General features: G+C 37.3%; 2 protein-coding genes across 2 annotated transcripts in view; one reads left to right on the forward strand and one right to left on the reverse strand.

Moving 5' to 3' along the window:
- LOC135076255 (lysine-specific histone demethylase 1A) overlaps positions 1 to 21,046 on the forward strand; it is a 384,526-nt gene that overhangs the window by 138,277 nt on the left and 225,203 nt on the right. The window lies entirely within an intron of this gene.
- LOC135076254 (toll-like receptor Tollo) lies at positions 9,095 to 13,693 on the reverse strand. Its single transcript, XM_063970739.1, has one exon. It carries the CDS (start codon positions 13,453 to 13,455, stop codon positions 9,622 to 9,624), a length of 3,834 nt encoding a protein of 1,277 aa, XP_063826809.1. The 5' UTR covers positions 13,456 to 13,693; the 3' UTR covers positions 9,095 to 9,621.

Consider the following 21,046-nt stretch of genomic DNA (forward strand, 5'->3'; position numbering starts at 1 on the left):
AGCTCTGATTAATGTTGAACACAGCGCAACGTCGCGTTCATTTTTTCACCTTCGCGTTGTTCAACTTTACGTGGTTCCCAAACCACTGGTGTGTAAAGAATTAGTCATTCTCTTACATCGAGAGTTTGTGAATAAATTGGCTGTTTCTATTTTTGTTATTTCTTCATGTATGACGCGCTTATGGTAATAAATGGGTGTTTTTATACCTACATCTTTTTCATATAATTAGTTCTTAATTAATCTGGATAACCAGTCTTCAGTGTGGCATTGGCATGCATCAATAAATTCTAGGTAATGTCAGTAGGATGCCTTCCCAGCCCGTCTGGTCAGCGTGATGAGTGCAGGCCAAATTCTCCATTTGCCTTTGGTGAATTAGTTGCAGTGGAGACTATATGGTCTATGATGATGTGACATGTGTCATGTCAGAGGATGACGTATGAGTTTTTTTTTGTGTTCATTTGCAATCAGTCCCAACTCATCTGCTGCCCAGAGCTACTGGCTGTCTTCTAGCTCCAGGATATGATGACGTTTCAGTCGTCTCCCATACTGGTCCATGGTAAGTTGGCGAGCAAGTTCGTTAGGATGATGGATTAACCGCTCTTTGTACTTAGCTGCCAGACTCCGAATTTCCTCCTTATTTGTTTTCATTTCATGGTGCTCGTGGACTTCGTTGTTGGTGTATTATGGTCTAAAAATATATTAAAATACATACAAAGTCAAAGTCAAAATTTCTTTATTTGTTTAGTCTAATAAATAGTTCTTACAAATCGTCATTTTGCTCTTAAGGAGCCTCTACACGTCTCATAATCTTTTTACAGTTTGAGAACCAGCACTCTAGTTTAATTTATAGCGCTCGCCGTTTGTGACGGTCGTACGGTGATTTCGTATTGTTTAAACAGTTGCGTGGAAATGTTCGCGAAGCTCGAGCAGACTAGTATATTCTTGTTAAGTAGAAAGCTTGCGTTCTTGTGACTCACATTCACTCGTACATTAATCTTGGAAAGAAGAATAACGAGATATTTGTTCTGTTATTTGGTTCTGATCCCCAAACCGATCTACTGCCAATTAATTTCGCTGTTTTTTTTATGCAAGACAAGGCAGGTATTTGACAGCAATCGCACCTAGTGTTAAGTGAGATGCAGTCTAGGATGGTACATATCTGCCCTTGATTGATTGTTTGATCTACTACTATACTGTTGTATCATTCAAATCCCCTAAAATCTGATCAGTGTGCTTACCATAAGTTTACGTTAGTTGTGCTCGGTAGAGACTGCGTAAAAAAATGCGTAAAAAAATGTAATTAAATGTGTGACAAATTGTGCAGCGCTCCTAGCGGCGACTTTCAAGAACTAAAATCTTCATAGATTTTTTTGACGCACTCGCTAGCGAGCACACGTAACGTAAACTCATGAGTTTAACTTAACATGTTAAGCACACAGGGGATCAGACTGGAATAGAAAATATTCAAAATTATATTTGTAATCCCTTAACGTATCAGTGCTAAAGGATCCAAACAGACAGTGAGATATCTAGAGTCTTGAATCTCGGGTCTTGTACAGCACTTTTGAAGTTATTTCTTTACAATGTAAGAAAATTATACCTTGCAGGCGCAGGTTTCGAAATTGAGATTTTTAGCTTGAACGTGCTCATCTTCTATTTAAATGAATTTAGTTTTTCTGATTTGGATGATATCTTTGTTTAAAAAATCCCCTACAAAGTTAATAATGCTAAGTAATACGTTTCTGATTTGATATTTGAAAGAAGTTGATTAAACAAACAAGGTGCTCACAATCTCATTTATCTAAACATACATAAGTAAACAGAGTTCACCACCTGCTTGTGTACAAAATAAACTCCAAATTAAATTGTTATACCTTTTGTTCATTGATATATTCATCCAAAGATAAAAAGTAAAACGCGTTAAAATGGAGACAAATAGATACAACGATAAAAAGTAACCCTTTAATCACGTTTATCTTCACACAGTATCAGATTTTTTCTAATTAATCCATTTAGACCGGAAGTGCTAGGCGTATCGCGGCCGAAGATACAAATGAAAAGGGTTGGAGGGCTCCTTTATTATTGCCTTAACGAGGCGATACAAATTGAGATGAGTACGGACGACAGCAAATCAACCTAAACACAGTGGCATCTTATCTCATTGTAACACAGGCTATTTTGCAATAAAAATGTATAACTTGATGTGCTGTCGACTGTACACTGTTGAATAGTCTATGACGAGAAGAATATACATAGTTTTTTTTCATTAAAACTTTCGCAAATCGCTAGTGCAGAATTTTTGAAGAGCCGAAAGTACAATAAAATATTATTTTTTATTGTATTACAATTATTATTTGATTAAAATGAAACCAGTTGTTACTTGTAAACTACAATTGCATGCATGCATACCAAGAACAAATTTACATAAGCACTTGATGAGAGCATCACTCCATTTTGACTTTAACTAAGTACCATTAAAAACCACTACCGTTGTCAGGTTTGATAAATGAAACTTAAATTACGCTGTATCTAAGTCAATTTGAGAGATAAGCATCTTATTTGTCCCTGATTTCTAAGCAATAAGTCTCATCTCTATTGCGGTATGGCACGCAATCGGCACATTTCCTAAGCCCAACAACGCCCTGTGGGAGATAGCGCTAAAATTCCAAGCAAAACGTATCCGAAATAGAAGAAAAAACCATTTAAACAATATGTGAACTTAATATACATGGTGAATTAAAATGGTTAAGACTACTCATGATTTCTCAAATATGAGACTAATCTCATGAGTATTTGTGTTTTTCGTTTTTGACCACGGTTTTACCCGCGTGAAATTTAGTTAGTCACAGATCGTACCTAATTAATTATAGCCCATATTCTGATATAAACAATCAGGTATAAACAATAAATACTGTAAACTTTCATCTAAATCCGTTTAGTAAATTTTTGCGTGAAAAAGTAACATGCATAAATCCTTACATCCTCACCGACTTTCGCATTTATTATATTAGTAAGACGGTGTCAAGAGCCTAAATAATAATGTAAAGGTTTAATGGCGCCGCGTATCGAATAGTCATGCTGATATAAATGATAGAGATACTTAGCCTTTGATATATGCACGTCATATAATGCATGTCGCGCACTCAGTGGGCGTTTGGTCAGCTTTGGCTGAAAATGTAATATGCGCACAAGTGGGCGATCGGCCCCTCATAAATTACATACTGCGGCCCAAACGGTACCATATTGCATACGCCACGTACCTGATTGATCTTTGCCGGATAGTGTTGCAATATGAAGAAATATTTTAAAATACTAAACAGTTCTATTTTAACCAGGCTGGTATTTAAATAAAACTAAATTTTAACATATTTTGTGTGACTGTACTTCAAAAGCTTTTTAAAAAGTTACTTGACTTCTGATTTTTCATACATTTGAATGTTTTTGTTTATTTAGTTATTGTAAAATAAGTACATACGTAATTCACGTTCTTAATGTAAGTACCTAGGTACCATTTATGATTTCTGTTTGAACGAATAAAAACAACAAGCGCAAAATAAATATTATAATGCTATAAAATCTTTAAAAGCTGCGCAGCGTTTGAGTGTTTAAAATAAAATGGTGGATTCCATAAACGATAATAAAATGTTAGTATGGATGATGGAAAGAGAAACTATTTCTCAGATCGCTATAAAAGTAGAGCTTGTTAAAGCGCCTACGAGTGCGTTCGTGTGGACGCATACTGATCACACGGGCAGACCCCGGTCCCTGTGGTATGTCAGTTTAATTATTTCTTATTTGGTTTATTCAGGTGAAAATGGTACCAAAATAAGTCGATAACTCACTACACTGAAAATATGGATAATTTAGTTAAACTTGACTTGAAAATAGTTATTTTTGTTGTGATGAATAGTATACTTAAAACGTATACGAATGTTAAGTAAATGTATTGGCATTAGGTGTATAAATCCGTTGAAGTTCAATTTAATAAAATACGGATGTGGTAACTTTGGTAGTCGTAGTGTGCGCCCATTGTCTCGATACAAAATTGAATTCATTGCAATATAAATTACTACCTTATACACAGTAGAATAGCCACAACATAATATCAAATTGCCATTGTGCAATGCAAAACTACAAAAAAAATTAATAACATCGAATTAATTTAACTACCGTGCTCACAACATACTATTACCCTTCTTTGTTATAATTTTCTAAGGTTGTTATCAAATGAAGTAGGGTGTTTAAAAGTAGTGATAACTTTTTAGTAAAATAAAAAATAATAAAGTAAAACTTTTTATAATTAAGTAATCTTTCGACTTCATTTTTCTTATCTCTTCGCGCAATGGCCTAAGCAGTCGACCAACAGAATAAAAGGAATCCACAAGCTGTAAGTTGCGTATAACGCATTACTGCGGTAACATCCCCCTGCGAAAGGAAATTATTACTTTTGGTTGAAACCAGCCGGGCTGCGTAACCGCAGTGCGCATCGACGTTACCTTTAGTGTTGCCAAGAACAATAGTTTTGAATATGGAATGTTATCAAAGTAAAAAAATACCGTTTAAGGCAGGCCCCAATCACACTACAAAGTTGATACAAGACAGCAGATATTATGCAAAATCATCGGGTTGGCTCTGGATTCTCTAGTTTACTTAACATATTCGGTTTTAAATGGGTGTGATGAATAACGTTAAGGTGTCCCTCGACAGGGCTTGTGAGCCTTATTATCCTAGGGATTAAGGAATCAGATCGGTAAAATATAAGAGAATAGTCTAAAAATTATTTACTGAGTCAAAATTCGTCGTATCCATCTGAAGGGGAAGCAAATTATTAATGCCAAAGTCATAACCACAATGATAACCCAAAACTAAAAGGTGAAAGCAAAAGTTAACGAGAATGTAACCGTCAATCAATAAATGCTACTAATGGGCCTTTATTTCTTTCCCTTCCGGTCTAGTACAACTTACAAATAGACAAGTGGGTAGCTGACGGGCAAACCGATTGAAATAAAGTACAGTTAAAAATAATTGTAATTTTAAATAACGGCCAACTCACAATAGCTTTGTAACTTATAACTGACGTTTTTTCAGATGTTTAATTATTGTACTGAAGACAAGTAGGTACATATTCTTTCGTGAATCGTTCGTTCGTTCGTTCGTTTCAGCCGAAAGACGTCCACTGCTGGACAAAGGCCTCCCCCAAGGAATATCTTTCGTGAATATGGTCTTTCAAAATACACGAATATTCGGTTGCACTATGTTCCTAAGCACTGGTAGACAGGTGGAAGGAACAGTGAAAATAATACATGTCGAAGAAAAACTAATCGTAACGTGTGTATTGTAATTACAACGACGTTATTTGGCAATAAAACATCAGCATGAAAAGCGTATTTAATTTTATACTCGTTAAAATACGATTTGCCAAAATGCTTACAAATTGTAAATATTTATCCAGCATTCAACAGGCAAGCCCGTTTCGTCGAATCATGAAATATGTATAATACTTACTGGAATATTATTTCTTATTAAAAAATAACTATTTACTTTCAGCTTTCGCATTACACAATTAATAGGCATGTTGTTTTTAGCTTTTTAGCTTTTTAAACTTTGAATAAATAGTTTGAATAAACAGTTGAAATATCCACACCGAAATATTTACATTGAAGCAATATTAAAGCTTCAGAGTGCCAATAACGTTTTATTTCTGCAGCTAATTTTCTCATTACGAACGACGCGCTTAAATCCTACAAAGTAATTTAGCGATTTTATTATGAAAGTACAAATTGAAACAAGCTACCATTTTGAATAAACAAAAGCCTCCAAATTGGCGTTACTTCGTCATTGTAAGTGTTCTTATTAATGAAGGTATTTCGCGTAGCAATAGTAATGTCTTATTGTGGTAAACGCTTTGTTTGAAAAATATTCATTTATCCTAAAATATTACATTGTTAATAGATCTATGAGAATATTTCAATCATATTTGTACTGAAACTGGAAACATAATTTTAAATGTTAATTGGTTTTAATGTTAGATGTTGGAGATAATTTAAATTGTGCTTACAAGTTACAAAGTAGCTTGTAATTATTGTTCTTGATAATTGTGGTTGAAAAGATCTCCGATACAAAAAGTAGTAATTATTTTCAATTCGTATTAGATTAAGTACTCGTACAATAACTAGAAGTTATCTTATTGGATCGTATTCTTGATGAACTTTAGACATTGCCCAATTATTAACATTTGTTTTATTTTAAGTCATCCATTTCAGCACTAATAAATGAATAAAATGAACATAAAAGAATGTATGAGGAGGTTCTTTTATCTGAATTACTCATACATAATATAATTTTCTAACAGGATTAAGTCTTAACAGAATCATCTACATGGTACATGGTTTCATGATCGTGAGAGCTTATTGAAATGATGTGGCGGTAATTTCAGCAAAAATCTAGCTTCTAAGATAACTAGGGCTGGCAAGAAATATAAAAGTTTAAAGTAATTCAAATATAATAAATTCATAATTTATGTAATAATCAGATATTGTTCTTTGGTACACAATTAATCGAATCGCATTTTGCATGCATCACTGTGTAATTAAGTAAACATCAATATTGTTGTGGTTGATTAAAACGTAATAATACTTATTAAGAATTGAAATATTAATTAGCTAATTAGTTCGATAATAATAGATACAACTTGCCTACCTCTTTAAGTTCTCTACATGGGTCAAGTATTTTCCGACTAGAAACCTATTTTAATAATCAACGATTATTGGAAAAATATACATACCTTAACAAAATAGTATTCCAAAATCAGCATCTGTAGCAGCCCTGGGTCACGTAGCATCCTTTTGTTCGTGGTTACTTCTCACCTACTTAGGGCTCCGGGCTAGGGCGCGCCGGGGGCTTGTTACCTCAGATTGAAGGCTCGCGGTCGATGGCCGCGGATCCTGCATAAAAAACTGGAATGCCGCTCCTACCTATTTGCCTATACAGGCGAATGAGCTTCGGTACGCCAAGATAGGAATTTTAATCATACGTCTCGTATTTTCTTGTGAATTTAAATTTAATTGGGAATTTTAAATGATGCACTCATATGATGGTCGTGGATTGGTTGTGCCTAATTAATATGCGATTTTATTATTATGGTGTGTATGTGGCAGTTATGAAACATTTTTAAAGAATGAAATTGTGTTTATAGGATATTTACTGAGATTCTAATACCTATTGAACACTTAAAAACAAAGCATACGGTGTTGTTTGGTTCTTTATTTTAGTGACCAGGCAGGTGCAATAAAGAACCTGCGGTTTCAGCCGTTTAAATTAAACAAATTATGTAAGTAAATGCAAAAAGGCGATTACTTTATATTCTCATTGTTTAATTGCTACAATTACGATTTTGCGATTTCTCTTGATTTTCTTGTGATTTAAAGTGAAAATAAAGAGGTGAATAAAAATGAATGGTTTGCTTTGCTGCCATCTGAATAAATCTACATCTATAGTACAGGAATTCGTAGTCTACATATCTACCTCAAATGCGAATCGAATGCTCTAAAATAAGTATTACAAAAGGCGCAAATACATCAATCAAGTGTAAAAAATATGTGTATGGGATATTTTACACCAATCTCGTTCTACCCTACTTACAGATCAAGGCTAATGATCACCGCTCCGATTCATAGAGTCGATAGTGCATTACGGCTTGGAATGCCATTTGCTCATAAAAACCAGACATTACCCCCCCGTAGCGGTATGCTTTAAAATTACAAGACTACAGTATCCTTTGCCTTTTCCCACTAACTCTATCGTGTTCAGCATCGGAATCGATTTTTAAAGGGCCTAAAACGTGTAGAAGTGAATCATATGGTAAGTTAATGGCAATCATCTTTCGTAGTCAGTCAGATTTCGACGAATAAAAGGTAAGTGACAAACAATGGCAGATGAAGTGAAACACTGGCACCTTCGGTTTCTGTGATAAGTGCTTTTTTGCAAAAAAATACAGATGTGCTGTGGAATGTACAAAATACAAATTCGTCAGTTATGGACACCTGTACATTTTGATGATGCTTGTATTTTCAGTTATATTTTTATGTAATAAGAATTGATCAAGAATTTGAAAGATTACATAATTGAAATCAAAATAATTAGTATGAAGATGTTATGGCCAATTACATAATTTACCACTCATTAGACACATTATTACACACACACACAATTACAATCGAAACTCAGTCTTGTCGCGACTTGTTAGTGCATTCAATAAACAATTTGCACACATCGACCTTTTTGCAAGTACTAAATTTACAGTTAAAAGGGACGTCATTAAGGCACTCAGAAACCATTGACTATTATTGACGCAATGAATTGCTTCTTTGTGAGTTTTTGTTATTTTTAATTATTATTATTTTTTAACATCTTTTATTCATATTTTTTCCCAACAACAATGTACTTTTATAAAAAGGGAAACCTTTCATTGGCTATACTATCAGTCTAAATCTTATAACTAATATTTTCAATGTATCGCTGTTGGTTTCTATAAAATAAATAAATAAATAAATAAATTATGGTTTGTAATAAATGCTTCTAAAACATATCTGATTGAGTAGGTATATGAATAATGTTATTAGTGTGCTAATGTAACTTTTAATAAGTGTGTGATATTGTATTTGACATGCTGTGAATTTACTAGTCCTAATTGTTTTACAAAATAAGGAAAAACTAACTGTGTTGAATTTTATCACGTTCATATAATTTTGAACAAAAACCAAAAATAAAATATATTAATGTTTCACACAGTGCAATGATTTTCAAGTTTTTGATTTCGATCCTGTATGATTTATTAGTATGTGTGTTATTATGTGAATGATGAATTCAATGCCATTGTTTCATTATCAAATACATTTTACATTTTGTATTATTGTAAACAGTGAGTAATTTTATTTGATTTTTCCCTATGTGAGTAACGAGATTGTGTATTATTCAAAGAACTAATATAGTATTAATTGGTTTAATTAATAATTAATTTGTTATGATTGTATAATGTTCATTTGTTTGATCTCATTTTAAGGAGAGGAATCAAATTATAAAAAGTTGATTTATGTTCATTTCATGTTTTATTTTTGATTTATCACTTTTTGACACAGTCAATTTTGTAAATTTTTACAATAAATATTTTTTAATATGACTAAATTACAAACTATACAACGATAGGACACTAAAGTATAAAAAACTAGACTTAAACTACATTTATCACAGATAGTGGCAATGTTGCCATGATAAGTCATTTTATAGTAACCGGCAAGCTTTGCCCCAACACAGCCTGGGTAGGCTCAACAAACATCTCTCTCTATCTCTACACATCAAATCAATTCTAATATTTTATTTGCATACATTATCAAAGTTTATATCAAAACAATGATCAATTAAAACTGGTAAAATATGGAATTTAATACAAGACCTAAGTTAACGGCCACGTGAGACTATCTTATCGGCTAACTTTATTTACACTACTACACTACAGTTTAAAAAAATATTTACAATACATACGTTAGCAGACTAGCCATCACATTTTAAACAGTCATGTTACACATCCTATGGTTCTTATCACTTCACTGTTCACTTGTGCACTCACACATGGACGGACATAGTACGTGGGGACGCTCGCGGTGGGACCTGGTGGGGCCCGTGTGACGGATGAGGGGGCAGCACGGGGTGGGCGCCATGCACGGGGGGAGGGGGCAACGCTCCCAAGTGGCTCCTCGGGTGATGGTGCCTGTGCATCGCCACACCTCCCCCTGGACTAGGCACACCTCTTATCCTCTGGTTAGCAGGCACGTCCGGCAACGCGAACCGCAACTTCTCCCAAAACATCTTATCTCCAGTATGAAGATACGTGTTAGTTTTCAAATACAGTCTTATATCTTGGTCGAGATCCTTCTGAGGCACGTCACCGAGCAACACAACTATAAGTCTTCGTCTACGGTCTCTCAAAACACGATGGTGGGCAGATTTAAACTCGAAGCGACACCATTCTGATCTTATGAAGTTTTCACTGAGCACCATTATGGTGCGACGTGATGATTCTACAGCTTGCGCTATGTTATCGGCTACATACCCGCCCACGGGTAGATCTCTATAATGAAGGCACAGCTTGTACGAGGGATCGCCTCCTTCTAATACCGGCGCTAACTCTTCAGTTACCCAGGCTTCGTCTTTTGAACTATAACTCACAAACGCGTCAAACATTTTTTCACGGTCTTCTCGGTCTATGTCACTCGTTCGATAGAACAATCTCACCCCGAACTTAGAATGGAACCACACTCGCATTTCTTGTCTGAATATAAACACGATCATGCTCACAAATGACACCACTAAAAATGCAACGAGAGTCGTCACAAGTAGTGGTATATAATCTTGCACATCTTCGTTAGTTATTATCGTTTTTGTGGCTGTCAGATTACCATTAATGCTGTTATTTATACTTGGAAGTCCCGTACAGATACTGCCATTTTCATAAATGATATTGAATCCAGACTCTGGTTTGTTGTAAATGCTATCATCGTAGTTCATTAAGTCTGTGTGATTATCCTTTGAATAAATGCATTTTATGTTTGATAAATCTGTTATCGAACTCACTCGCTTTGTCCATTCACGGAACATTTCAGTGTATTCACAGTCACATGCCCACGGGTTAAATGAAAGTGTTATTTCTGTTATCGCCGGATTGATTTGCCACACAGTCAGAGTAACCAGTCTATTGTGATGCAAATGTAATAATTTTAATCGCGACATGTGATTGAACATTTCTTTTCCAATATGTTTTATTTTGTTGTTGTTAATGTACAGTTCCCGCAAATTGTCCAAGCCGCCAAATTCCTGGCCTTCTATTGTTGTCAAGCTATTGTGATCTAGATGGAGCACTTCAAGTTCTCTCAAGCCATTAAATGTTCGGTTGTGAATGGTTTCGATGTTTGATGAGTTCAAAAATAGGATCTTTAGCCTCTTTCTTCCGATAAAAGCGTGACTTGGAAGCATTTTAATGTCGTTACCGTCGAGATACAGTTGCGTGGCCTCCATCGGTATTCTTTCGGGCAGCGTTTTCACATACCCAGCGTTTGAGCACTCCACAACATTAGCCGACCATGATTGATCGTGATAACATGTGCAATTATTCGGACAACTCATTTCACAGTCACAAGCATCAAAATCGCAACAGTGGCACAGTGCAAAACAATGAAATTCGTATTTACACAAAAACTGATGAGGCGCGGCGTCGACCAAAGCAACATGTGAGTTTCCACGATTGTAAAGCAATTTGCAGTATATGCTATCCAAATCCATTAACTTTGGCTGGGTTCTTGCCCTGTTTCCAGTGTTTATTTTTTGCAACCATTCCATTGTACAATCGCATTCTAATGGGTTTCCGCCTATGAAGAACTCTGGCACTGATTTATCTTGTGGCACGGCAGATATTCGTAGCGAGTTTGGATCTAAATTCGTTATTTTATTGCCGTACAAATCCACTCTTGTTAAATTTGGTTTCTTGAAAAATGTGTATGATTGCACTTTAGAAATCAAATTGTCATTTAAATATAACATTTCCACTGAGTTAGGGATTGCGCTGCCAGTTATTTCCGTTAATCTGTTGGAGCTGGCGTCGAATGTGCTAAGGGATAGGCGTGATTCAATCTCGAAATAATTTCCAAGTTCGGCAATTCTATTTGCATGAATATCTAGCCACTGCAGTCCAGTTGGTATCATCGCATAGTCGAATGATTCCAATTGATTGTCGGAAATATTCAACCACACGAGGTTATGTAAGTTGACGAAAAGTCCTCTGATATCTTTTAAAGAATTTCCATCGAGTCTAATTGCTTGCAAATTGACGTTTGCGTCGAAGGCGCCGCTTTCAATTCTCTGAATTTTGTTTCTTGATAAGTTTAATATTTTCAAAGAAGTCATCCGGTCGAAAACGCCTTTAGTTATGTTACCGATGTTGTTCTCCGTCAAGCGCAATCCATACATTTGCTGCATTGTCATAAATGATGCGTTTTCTATACTGATTATCAAGTTTTCACCCAAGTCGAGAGTTTTAAGTTGTGGTATTTCTTTCAAAGCGGTAGGGACCTCATCAAGTCGGTTTCCATTAATATGCAAGTCTTGTAACGATGAGCAATTGCGCAAGGCATGTGGGTGTATTTTAGAAATGCGGTTGCTATCTATTGACAACACTGACAATGCCGGCAGGCCGGTAAATGCATAACTCTCAATATTTGTCAGTCTATTGTTCGATAAAATTAATGTGTGCAAATTGCTTAGCGAGCTGAATACATTTTCTGGAATATGCTCTATGAAATTCTCCTGCATTTTCAATATTTGCAAGTTGTGTAAATCTCTAAATAAAGCAATTTCCATTTTTGATACTCTATTGTGCGAAAAGTCAAGGTAAACCAGTCGTTTTAATCCAGAAAACGTGGAGGTGTTAATCCAGTCTGAGGTCAACTCGTTGTACGATAAGTCCAAAACAAGTAACTGGTACAGGTCACTGAATAGTCCTGGTGCCAAGACTGTTATTGTATTGTTGTTCAAGTATATCTCTTTTAATTCTTTAGTATCACTAAAAAGTTCTGGAGGCAAGCTCGTCAGCTGATTATCTGAAAACTTCACTGTCGTCAATGAAATTAACCCTTCTAACGCTTTGTCTGCAATAGAATTCATTCCATTACTTTGTAGGTAAAGTTTCTTTAACCGCCTAAGACCAGATAAGAGACTAGGAGGCAGAGTATCAATAATATTTCGTGACAGGTCCAATATAGTCAAGTTATCTCCGCATTTCTCTGTCGGGTGTCTATGAGCAGTTGAGAACTGAAAATGACTAATATCTCGCATTCGGTTTCCCGTCATATTCAGATATTCTAAGTTCCTCAATGTGCAAAGTGCTCCTTCGGGAAACAATAACATATTGTTTTCACTGAGATCTAGTCTCTCAAGATTTTGAACATCTCTCGAGAATGCCGTGGGTGTTATTTCGAGTGACATAGTAGACCATTCGGTATTGTGAGTTTTAATGGTTAAATTTCTAAGTTCACGCAGACCGGTAAATGCGCCATCAGATAGGTTTCCGATCTTGCAATATTCTATTGTAAGCTCTCGCAGCTCAATCAACTGTCGGAAGCTGCCGGGGGCTAGTGAGCTTTGGAACAAAAGTGCATCGCTGCACTCGAGGTGTAACCGCACTGTTAGATGTGGTTGTATTGCACTAAAGTTTGTGTTTTCTAATTCACTGTTAATAGTCCTCAGTCTGCACTGTAACGCGACTCCTGAGCCGTCGTCGTCTGTCGTCCACCGGCACTCGTCAGGTGCTTGGTAGCGCGCTCCCGTGGTGGCCGATAGAGAAGCGCTCCACGCTGTCAGAGCAGCGCTAATCACCAGCAGCGCCCGTGTAACACACGCCGGACACATTGTTTTGGTTTCACTAACTTCACTTTACATAGTTCAATTCCTCATCAGCTGGCACTGAAATCGCACACGAACATCGCGTCAAACGCGCACATTAGTCCATTCCGCTTATGCTCTAAGCCTCCGTATATCACTTGCCGAACCGGCCACTTAACTCGTTTCTCGCGCGAGCACTAATTGGACGGGATCGTACACGTCGCAACACGACAGTGGAGAACTTGACACGCGCGCCCGCGCCGAGGTCTGGGGTGGAACTGACTCCGCGTCGAACCTGCGCTGCGCTCGCGCACAAGGCCGCGCCGGTTCACGCGTTCCAACAGGTAAAGTTAAGCTCGGAGATAAAACGCAGTAAGCGCCGGTAATGTGGCCCTATGTTCCGCTTTATCCGTTTTGCGGTAGAGCCTGTCAGAAAAATACACTTTACGCACACTAGCGCGGGCCGCACACAACACTACGGAATGAAACCGCTTTTTGTAGAGCTGGATCGAGCTTTCTTGTGGTATGTGCGAGCGGGACAGATGGATGGTGCGGGGTAAGAAGCTCTCGGCGCGTAGTGGGGGCTCCAGGCAGCTGGCCAGGTAGTGCGCAGGCGCATTGCCACAGTCACTGCTTGTTAACACTCCCGTTTATAGAATTGTATTGCGGACATTTGACGATTGTTGACATTTTGTTTACTCACTATCGTTAATGAAATGAATGGAATTTATTACTGAGAACCTACTCACTTGGATCGATTGTGACTTCTTTAGAATTTATTGCGATACGTTAATGATGCTTGCCACCTGGAGTAGGTATTCGAAAAGGTTGTATACGACTATTGCACATATCAAGCCGAATCAACATAAATATTAGCATTAACTTGATATACCAAAATAAATAAATAATATTTGATGTAAATGATAAAAGTAAAAATATTGTACAGAAGTTTATTTTATACCATTATAAAACTTAAAAATTTTATTGGTACTTTTACTTATATATTTATTTGCTGCTGCAAAATGTAAGTATTTTATTTTTCATTATTTTACTGCTGCAGCTGCTATCTTTTTATATTAAAATTGATATAAAAAATTGATATAAACAATTTGTTGTATAGTACAGCAATATTGTACCTACAACATTAAATACCATAAGTAAATAATATGTTAGCAGAGTTCAGTTTTTTATATATTAATTATTATTAAATAATGCTCTATAGAATTAACTGAACATAAATAATAACACTAGTACGAAAATATAAATTTTCGGCATAATCATTCGAAGATTATTATGTTAAGTAACACGAAATTTTTAAAACATTCCCCGTGGCAATCTTTAAAAAAGAAATCTAAAACTATAATTTAATATTCGCGTTTCTCCTCTTTGCACATGCGATCCGACCAAATTGGACTTTCTGGAGAACTTACTGCTTAATTTGATTTTATTTTACTTAAACGTTTTTGATATAATTTCCCACCATTCGTAGCCAGACCTCTCATCAAATTAAACATCTGCACATTATGCATTTTGTGTAGCCGCCAATTTGTTGAGCACCGTTTGATTTAACAAATTGCAGTAGAGTTTAGATTGCATTCTTCTTGATTTATAACAGCTGAGACGTTCTTAGATTCATTCCTGTTATTATGGGCTGTTTCGGATTTTTTTCAATTTCAAAACCGACATCAAAAGTGAATATTTTGGAGGCGTGCAACTGTGCCTTTTGTGTCCGACGGTTTATAAATTGCCCTCGCTCTATTTATTAGGGTTTCGTATTTCTCACCTGATTTCTGCAAAAAATGAAGTACGTGCCACGAAACAAAGAAAGCTATCTTTACCTGCACTCGGTCTGCTTTTATACAATATGTTCTAATTGATGCGTGGATTAACATTTTTCGGTGTGGCTTTTTTTGGGTGACGTTTTAAACGTAATTGTGGAATGATTTCATGTCAAGCATCCTCAAAAAATTATATTGTCTTGAAACAAAAATTTGCAAAGTATACCAACTCTTGCTTATTATTTCTGTTTTGATTGCGCAATAAAATGGAAGTTGTTCCTAAACAAATTATTTTTATACAATATCTCGTACTATATTTTATGAGATACAAAGGTCAAGATAAATAAAGTAGCTAGGCAATGTAGCCCTTGCATTGTGCATAAAATTTTATAAGTGCAATAAAATGATACTTCACTAAACGAATAAACATAAAATTGACTTTGTTACGAAGTAACTAATGTGAACGTATTGCTTCGAGAAAATCGTGTTATTTTCTCGTAGCATTTCTTGTATGGGGCTGTTCGTTTAGAAACGTCGATTTTAAGTGGGAATGAATAGTTGACTCAATATGGAGCAGTAATAAATGGTCTAGATCATAATTCTGTTTGGTGTCGAGATGATAGGAGGACGGTTGGCGCGGCGGTCGCGCGGAGCTATTTATGCGAGGTGTTGCCGGCTCGATCCCGAGGCGCCTGCTATATCTCAATTGCAATAAATTATCTCCTTTGACACGCGAGCAGCGGAAAATTTGCAATCGCACAACTACGGACCGAACCATTCGCGTCCCTCCTCCTTTATGTAAACAGCGCAAATGGCTTTGTAATGGGAATCGCGTCCGTCCCACTATGACACCGGCTCAATATTTCAAACCGGGTCCCACGGGTCGTTTGTCCACATCGCGCCTAGGACCGTCCCGTACAAAGGGCCAGCGGGAGATCTCTCCTTCGACTTTTTGTCGTAAGTGGCGAGGCTTTTCTTGTCCAGCTCCTATAAAAGAATAGATTGCCGCTAAATCGCTGCTTATTGTGGCGCTATTTAATTCGTATTTCGAGGGCTATCCGACCGTTATAACAAAATGCTCGTATTCAATTTACCGTGCTTCATGTCGACACGCAACTGACTGGGGTGTTGGATTGTTGCGTGGGTACATGTGTTTGATGTGGGTCAGTTGCCTTTATGATTCATGGAAGAACATTCGAAACTAAATTGAACAGAAACGTTATTGTTTCGCATCCGCCTCTTGAAAGTTGCGTGATAACACTGTTTAATAGCTTTTCCGTTTCCAAAGTTAAAAAAAAAAGATAAGGAATGAAAACGATACTCGAATAAACTAATAATCCATGCAGACATCGGAACCAATTTAAATTGGTATCCCAAAGTAATACCGGTGACGATCCTCCCAGTAATGCGTACACGTTCGATTTTAATTCGTTTTATCGGACGGCTCCATCGGCGCGTAAAACCGTTCCGTTGATTTCCATTATATTATTAATTTTTGTAATTTCATTGCCTAATCTCCGGCGACAGGCCCGATACCGGCGCGACACTTATCTCGGTGTCGGCGGACACATATAATCCATTAAGTCGTCATTTCCACTCCGCTGATCATTCCTCAACCACGCGTCACCCGCCCCCGGACCGACGTATGCCGTATTGTTCGCTACTGCTTTATCTGTTCTGAAGTCCTCTCGATAAACCCCACCAAACACATTTTACACCTTAAAACAATACACCCAATGCTCACTACCCAACGCGGTCACCCCACCAAAGGTTTATCCTTGTCTACTAATGGACTAGTTTGTTATCTAATCGGGTACACGGCGGACCTATTAATAATTTCCCACATAATTTTCTAATTAACGTCCTGTCCGAGCGGGCGGAGCCTCTGGGCACACGAAAACGGAAATGATGGGGATCGGGGCCAAATACTATGTAATAAATTATTTGCATACGACTTCCAAATCGCCATTAACTTAATACGTTTCGTTTTTGTTTCAGGTAATCAACGTTTCTAATTTAAGACTGAAGGTAAACAAAAACTTTAATTATAGTCGATTACGAAAATATATACGCAGGTTAGTGCAACGAAGCATTCTTGTAATCGTATTAGCGAAGTGCGTAATGCGGAGTGCAAACATTAGTGTTATGTTACTGAGTTAACCCTTGACAGGTTAAAGTGTAGCGTGTAAATTGGAGAGATTTTACACGTGAACAGAGGCCTTAGTAGTGCGTCAGATCGCGACACGGGCAATTTGGCGCGAGAGGCAGCTCGGGGTTTATTTGTTCGCCGCGGCACCTGGCGATTCAGGACCCGCTGGGTGTTGGACTAGAGAAGCAGTTGAGTCGCCACTGCAGTTTCAATCGTTTGAAAATGCTTATGTGTATGGCGTATGCGTATTGTTTCAAAAGCTTATAAATAAGTAGGTATGTGACTGTGTATCTACGTTTTTACTTCATTTAGGCACATGCTATTAGTCATATGGGTGGGTCGTCATTCAAGTAGAGTCGTCGAACCGTGAATAAACGGTCTGTATATTTACTTAGAAGTCACGCCCATAAATGTATCTTCAAATTCAATTCAATGTACACATTGCTAGTTATAACTTAGTATAGAACTCTATGCTCCTAAACTGCTTATACAACTGCCATCCCTGATTCCACTGATATGATTTATGTGGCATCAAAACTGTCATTTCACTGTTCCGAAGCAGTGGTAGTATTCATGTAAAAATATAAAGGAACTTGTATAAGTGCTTTTTAAAAACCAACTTACTAAAAATAGAAGGTTTATATGTATGTGAATTTTATACCAGCAACTGTTTCTCCTTAACATTCGAAAATAAAACAACCAACACACTACTCCACGGAGCTCCCCGTTCCACAACAGGGACGCGCGACGTGCCGTCGAATGGGACCGGTTAGATTACGCATTGTCGTGGCACAATTAGAAACTGTTGCGGAGCCCTGGCTCACTTTGTTATTTGTAAACAATCGCATGACATCTGCGCGCCCTACTCTATCCACCCAATGTCACGGGCCCATATATTATAGAGTGGCGTAGACCATCTGCTAATTGCGCTCATTCTTTACTTATGATTTTGTCAGTACTGTTTATGATATTGGCATTCGATTGGCACATAAAAGATTTGACAATGTAGAGCACGAGTGGCAATTTCAGAAGTGAGTATAAATCAAAAAAATGTGTTGGCATTTTTTTCCGTGGTTGACTGAGGTTTTTTTATTAACTTTGTTTACGACGCTTTTAGAAAATAGTACTGACGTTTTATTAATTATTAAACGTCATTAACGTTTCCCGATTGTTAATTAAAAGAGTAACGCAAAAATGTTGCCAAAGAAATTGATATTATTTGTAACGTCATAATCAACAACATTAAAAGCGTAATAATTACATCACGCGATTCTATTTATTAATCAAACGAACAATCAGTCAGAAACTAGTTATTACAAATCAAATTACTTTCGACTGATTATTTCTGTAGATTACATTGTAAAGAGCGTGTAAATCCAACATATTAGTCATTGTAACGAATCTGTTTCGCCTTATTTCGTTAACAAGGCGCACATTGTCTACTTTCAATGGTGAGCGCTGAGTAATGATTGATGAACGATATTTCATAGCTTAGGAGAGTGCAGTATAACCACTTTTACAAACTGTTGCTTCGAATTGCTATCTACATGAATAAAGGTCAATATGTGAATAAATCCATAGTTTATATTCGTTCATATTATATATTTTAATTGAGATAAATACTCTTACAACATAGAATACAAATAATGTTATTGATAGTTTAAATGTTCACTTGTATACCTTAACTAATTTTAACACAAAACAATACCAATTCAACATATATCCTTGATTTTCATTATTTTATAATAGTGCTTTAAAAATTTCCAATCCATTTGTATCATCAAAACAACATTTAATTTGATAAGTGCACCACCCTGAGCTCTCCCAACAAGTGTATTTTGCACATGATTAACAAGTACATTCTAACAGACTTGCTGTTAATATCTATACTGTGGTTATTCTGACTCATTGGACTACAGACAATAGTTCCCAATACTGATAGAGTCCGGACGCCCTTTTGTTTTGAATGCTTTGAGTGTCTACTTATCTAATGAGCAAATTCTTGGGGATATCTTTGGAGGGAAGGATTTATTTATTTATTTATTTATACTTCAGCACACAAAGTAACAAATGCACTGTGGCGGACTTAATGCCGGATGGCATTCTCTGCCAGTCAACCACGGGTCATGCAGAAAGAGTAAGGCGGTGCAAAAAATTAACATTTTTGATAATAAACCTACTTACATAAGATTACATAAAATAAATAACATAATACAAATAAATATAATAGACATACACATAAATACATAAACATAATAATATTATAGATGTACACATCACTCATGTCTGAGATAGCGAGAAAATTGAGAAAAAAAAGGTCATTCCTTGAAATGTTTGCGCAGTGCCTTTTTGAAAGTAAATTTGGAAGAAGGTTTGCGTAATTTGGCCGGAAGGCCGTTCCAGAGCCGTACAGCGGAGACTAAGAAAGAGTTGGACATGAAGCCAGTGCTATGATGAGGGGTGGCAAGCTGAAGAGACTGACTAGAGCGAAGATTTCTATTGTGAGTGGAGTGGAGGTACTGAAATTTATCTTTTAAATAAGATGGAGAGTCAGGATTGAAAAGAATTGAATGAAGCATACAAAGTGAACGAAGATATCTACGCTGTCTGATGGGAAGCCAACCAAGCTGCGAGCGAAAAGGTGAGATGTGATCAAACTTGCGGAGACCGAAGATAAATCTGATGCAGTTGTTCAAGAGGCGGTCCAGCTTGTTTAAAAGTTCCTGTGAGATGTCCGTACAGCATACATCACCATAGTCGAGGATAGGCAGGATCAGAGACTGAGCAAGTAAGGTCTTAGTGCTGGAAGGGAGGAAATTTTTAAAGCGGTAGAGTGCCCGCATTGAGCCGATCACCTTCCTACTGACTTCCCTGACATGCTGGGACCAACTCAGAGTGCTGTCAATGAAGAGTCCGAGATTTTTTACGTATGGAGAGAAGTTAACGACAACTCCGTCAAAGACAACACTAGGGACCGATCCCAGATCCAGTTTAGCCAGTTGCCTGGAGCTCCCCAGCACTATCGCCTGACACTTGCCAGGATTGACCTTCACACCGAACTTCCCGGACCAATCGGCGATATTGTGTAGATCAGCATTTAGCCGCGAAACCGCATCAGATATCTCAGAAGGGTCAGCCTGCACGTAGAGTTGGAGGTCGTCAGCGTAGAGATGAAAGGATGAAGAAAGGTGAGAAGTAAGAATGTTGATGAAGACGGAAAAAAGGATAGGTGAGAGTATGCCCCCTTGAGGTACGCCGGTAGCAAGGTCCTTCCACTCCGAGTATGCTCGACCGAATCGCACCGCCTGTCTCCGACCGCGTAGATAGGATGAGAACCATTCCGCGGCCGGTGATGAGACTCCGAGGTGGAGTAGAATGGCAAGAAGGATGTCATGGTCGACCGTGTTGAAGGCGTTAGAGAAATCGATCAATACAAGAACGGTAACGCGTGACTCCTCCATGCCGGCTCTGACGTCATCAACAATTTTCAAGAGTGCAGTGGTAGTGCTGTGTCCCGGGCGGAAGCCAGACTGGAATTGGCTGAGGAGATGGTTTTCTAGAACAAATTTAGAGAATTGCTTGTGAGCAGCAGCTTCGAGGACTTTAGAGAGAAAGGGTAAAATGGAGATAGGACGAAATTGGTTTAATGCGGTAGGGTTGGAGAGTTTGGGTAAAGGGATGACATGGGCGA

The sequence above is a fragment of the Ostrinia nubilalis genome, chromosome 11, assembly GCF_963855985.1.
Source record: "Ostrinia nubilalis chromosome 11, ilOstNubi1.1, whole genome shotgun sequence".
Classification (NCBI taxonomy): Eukaryota; Metazoa; Arthropoda; class Insecta; order Lepidoptera; family Crambidae; genus Ostrinia; species Ostrinia nubilalis.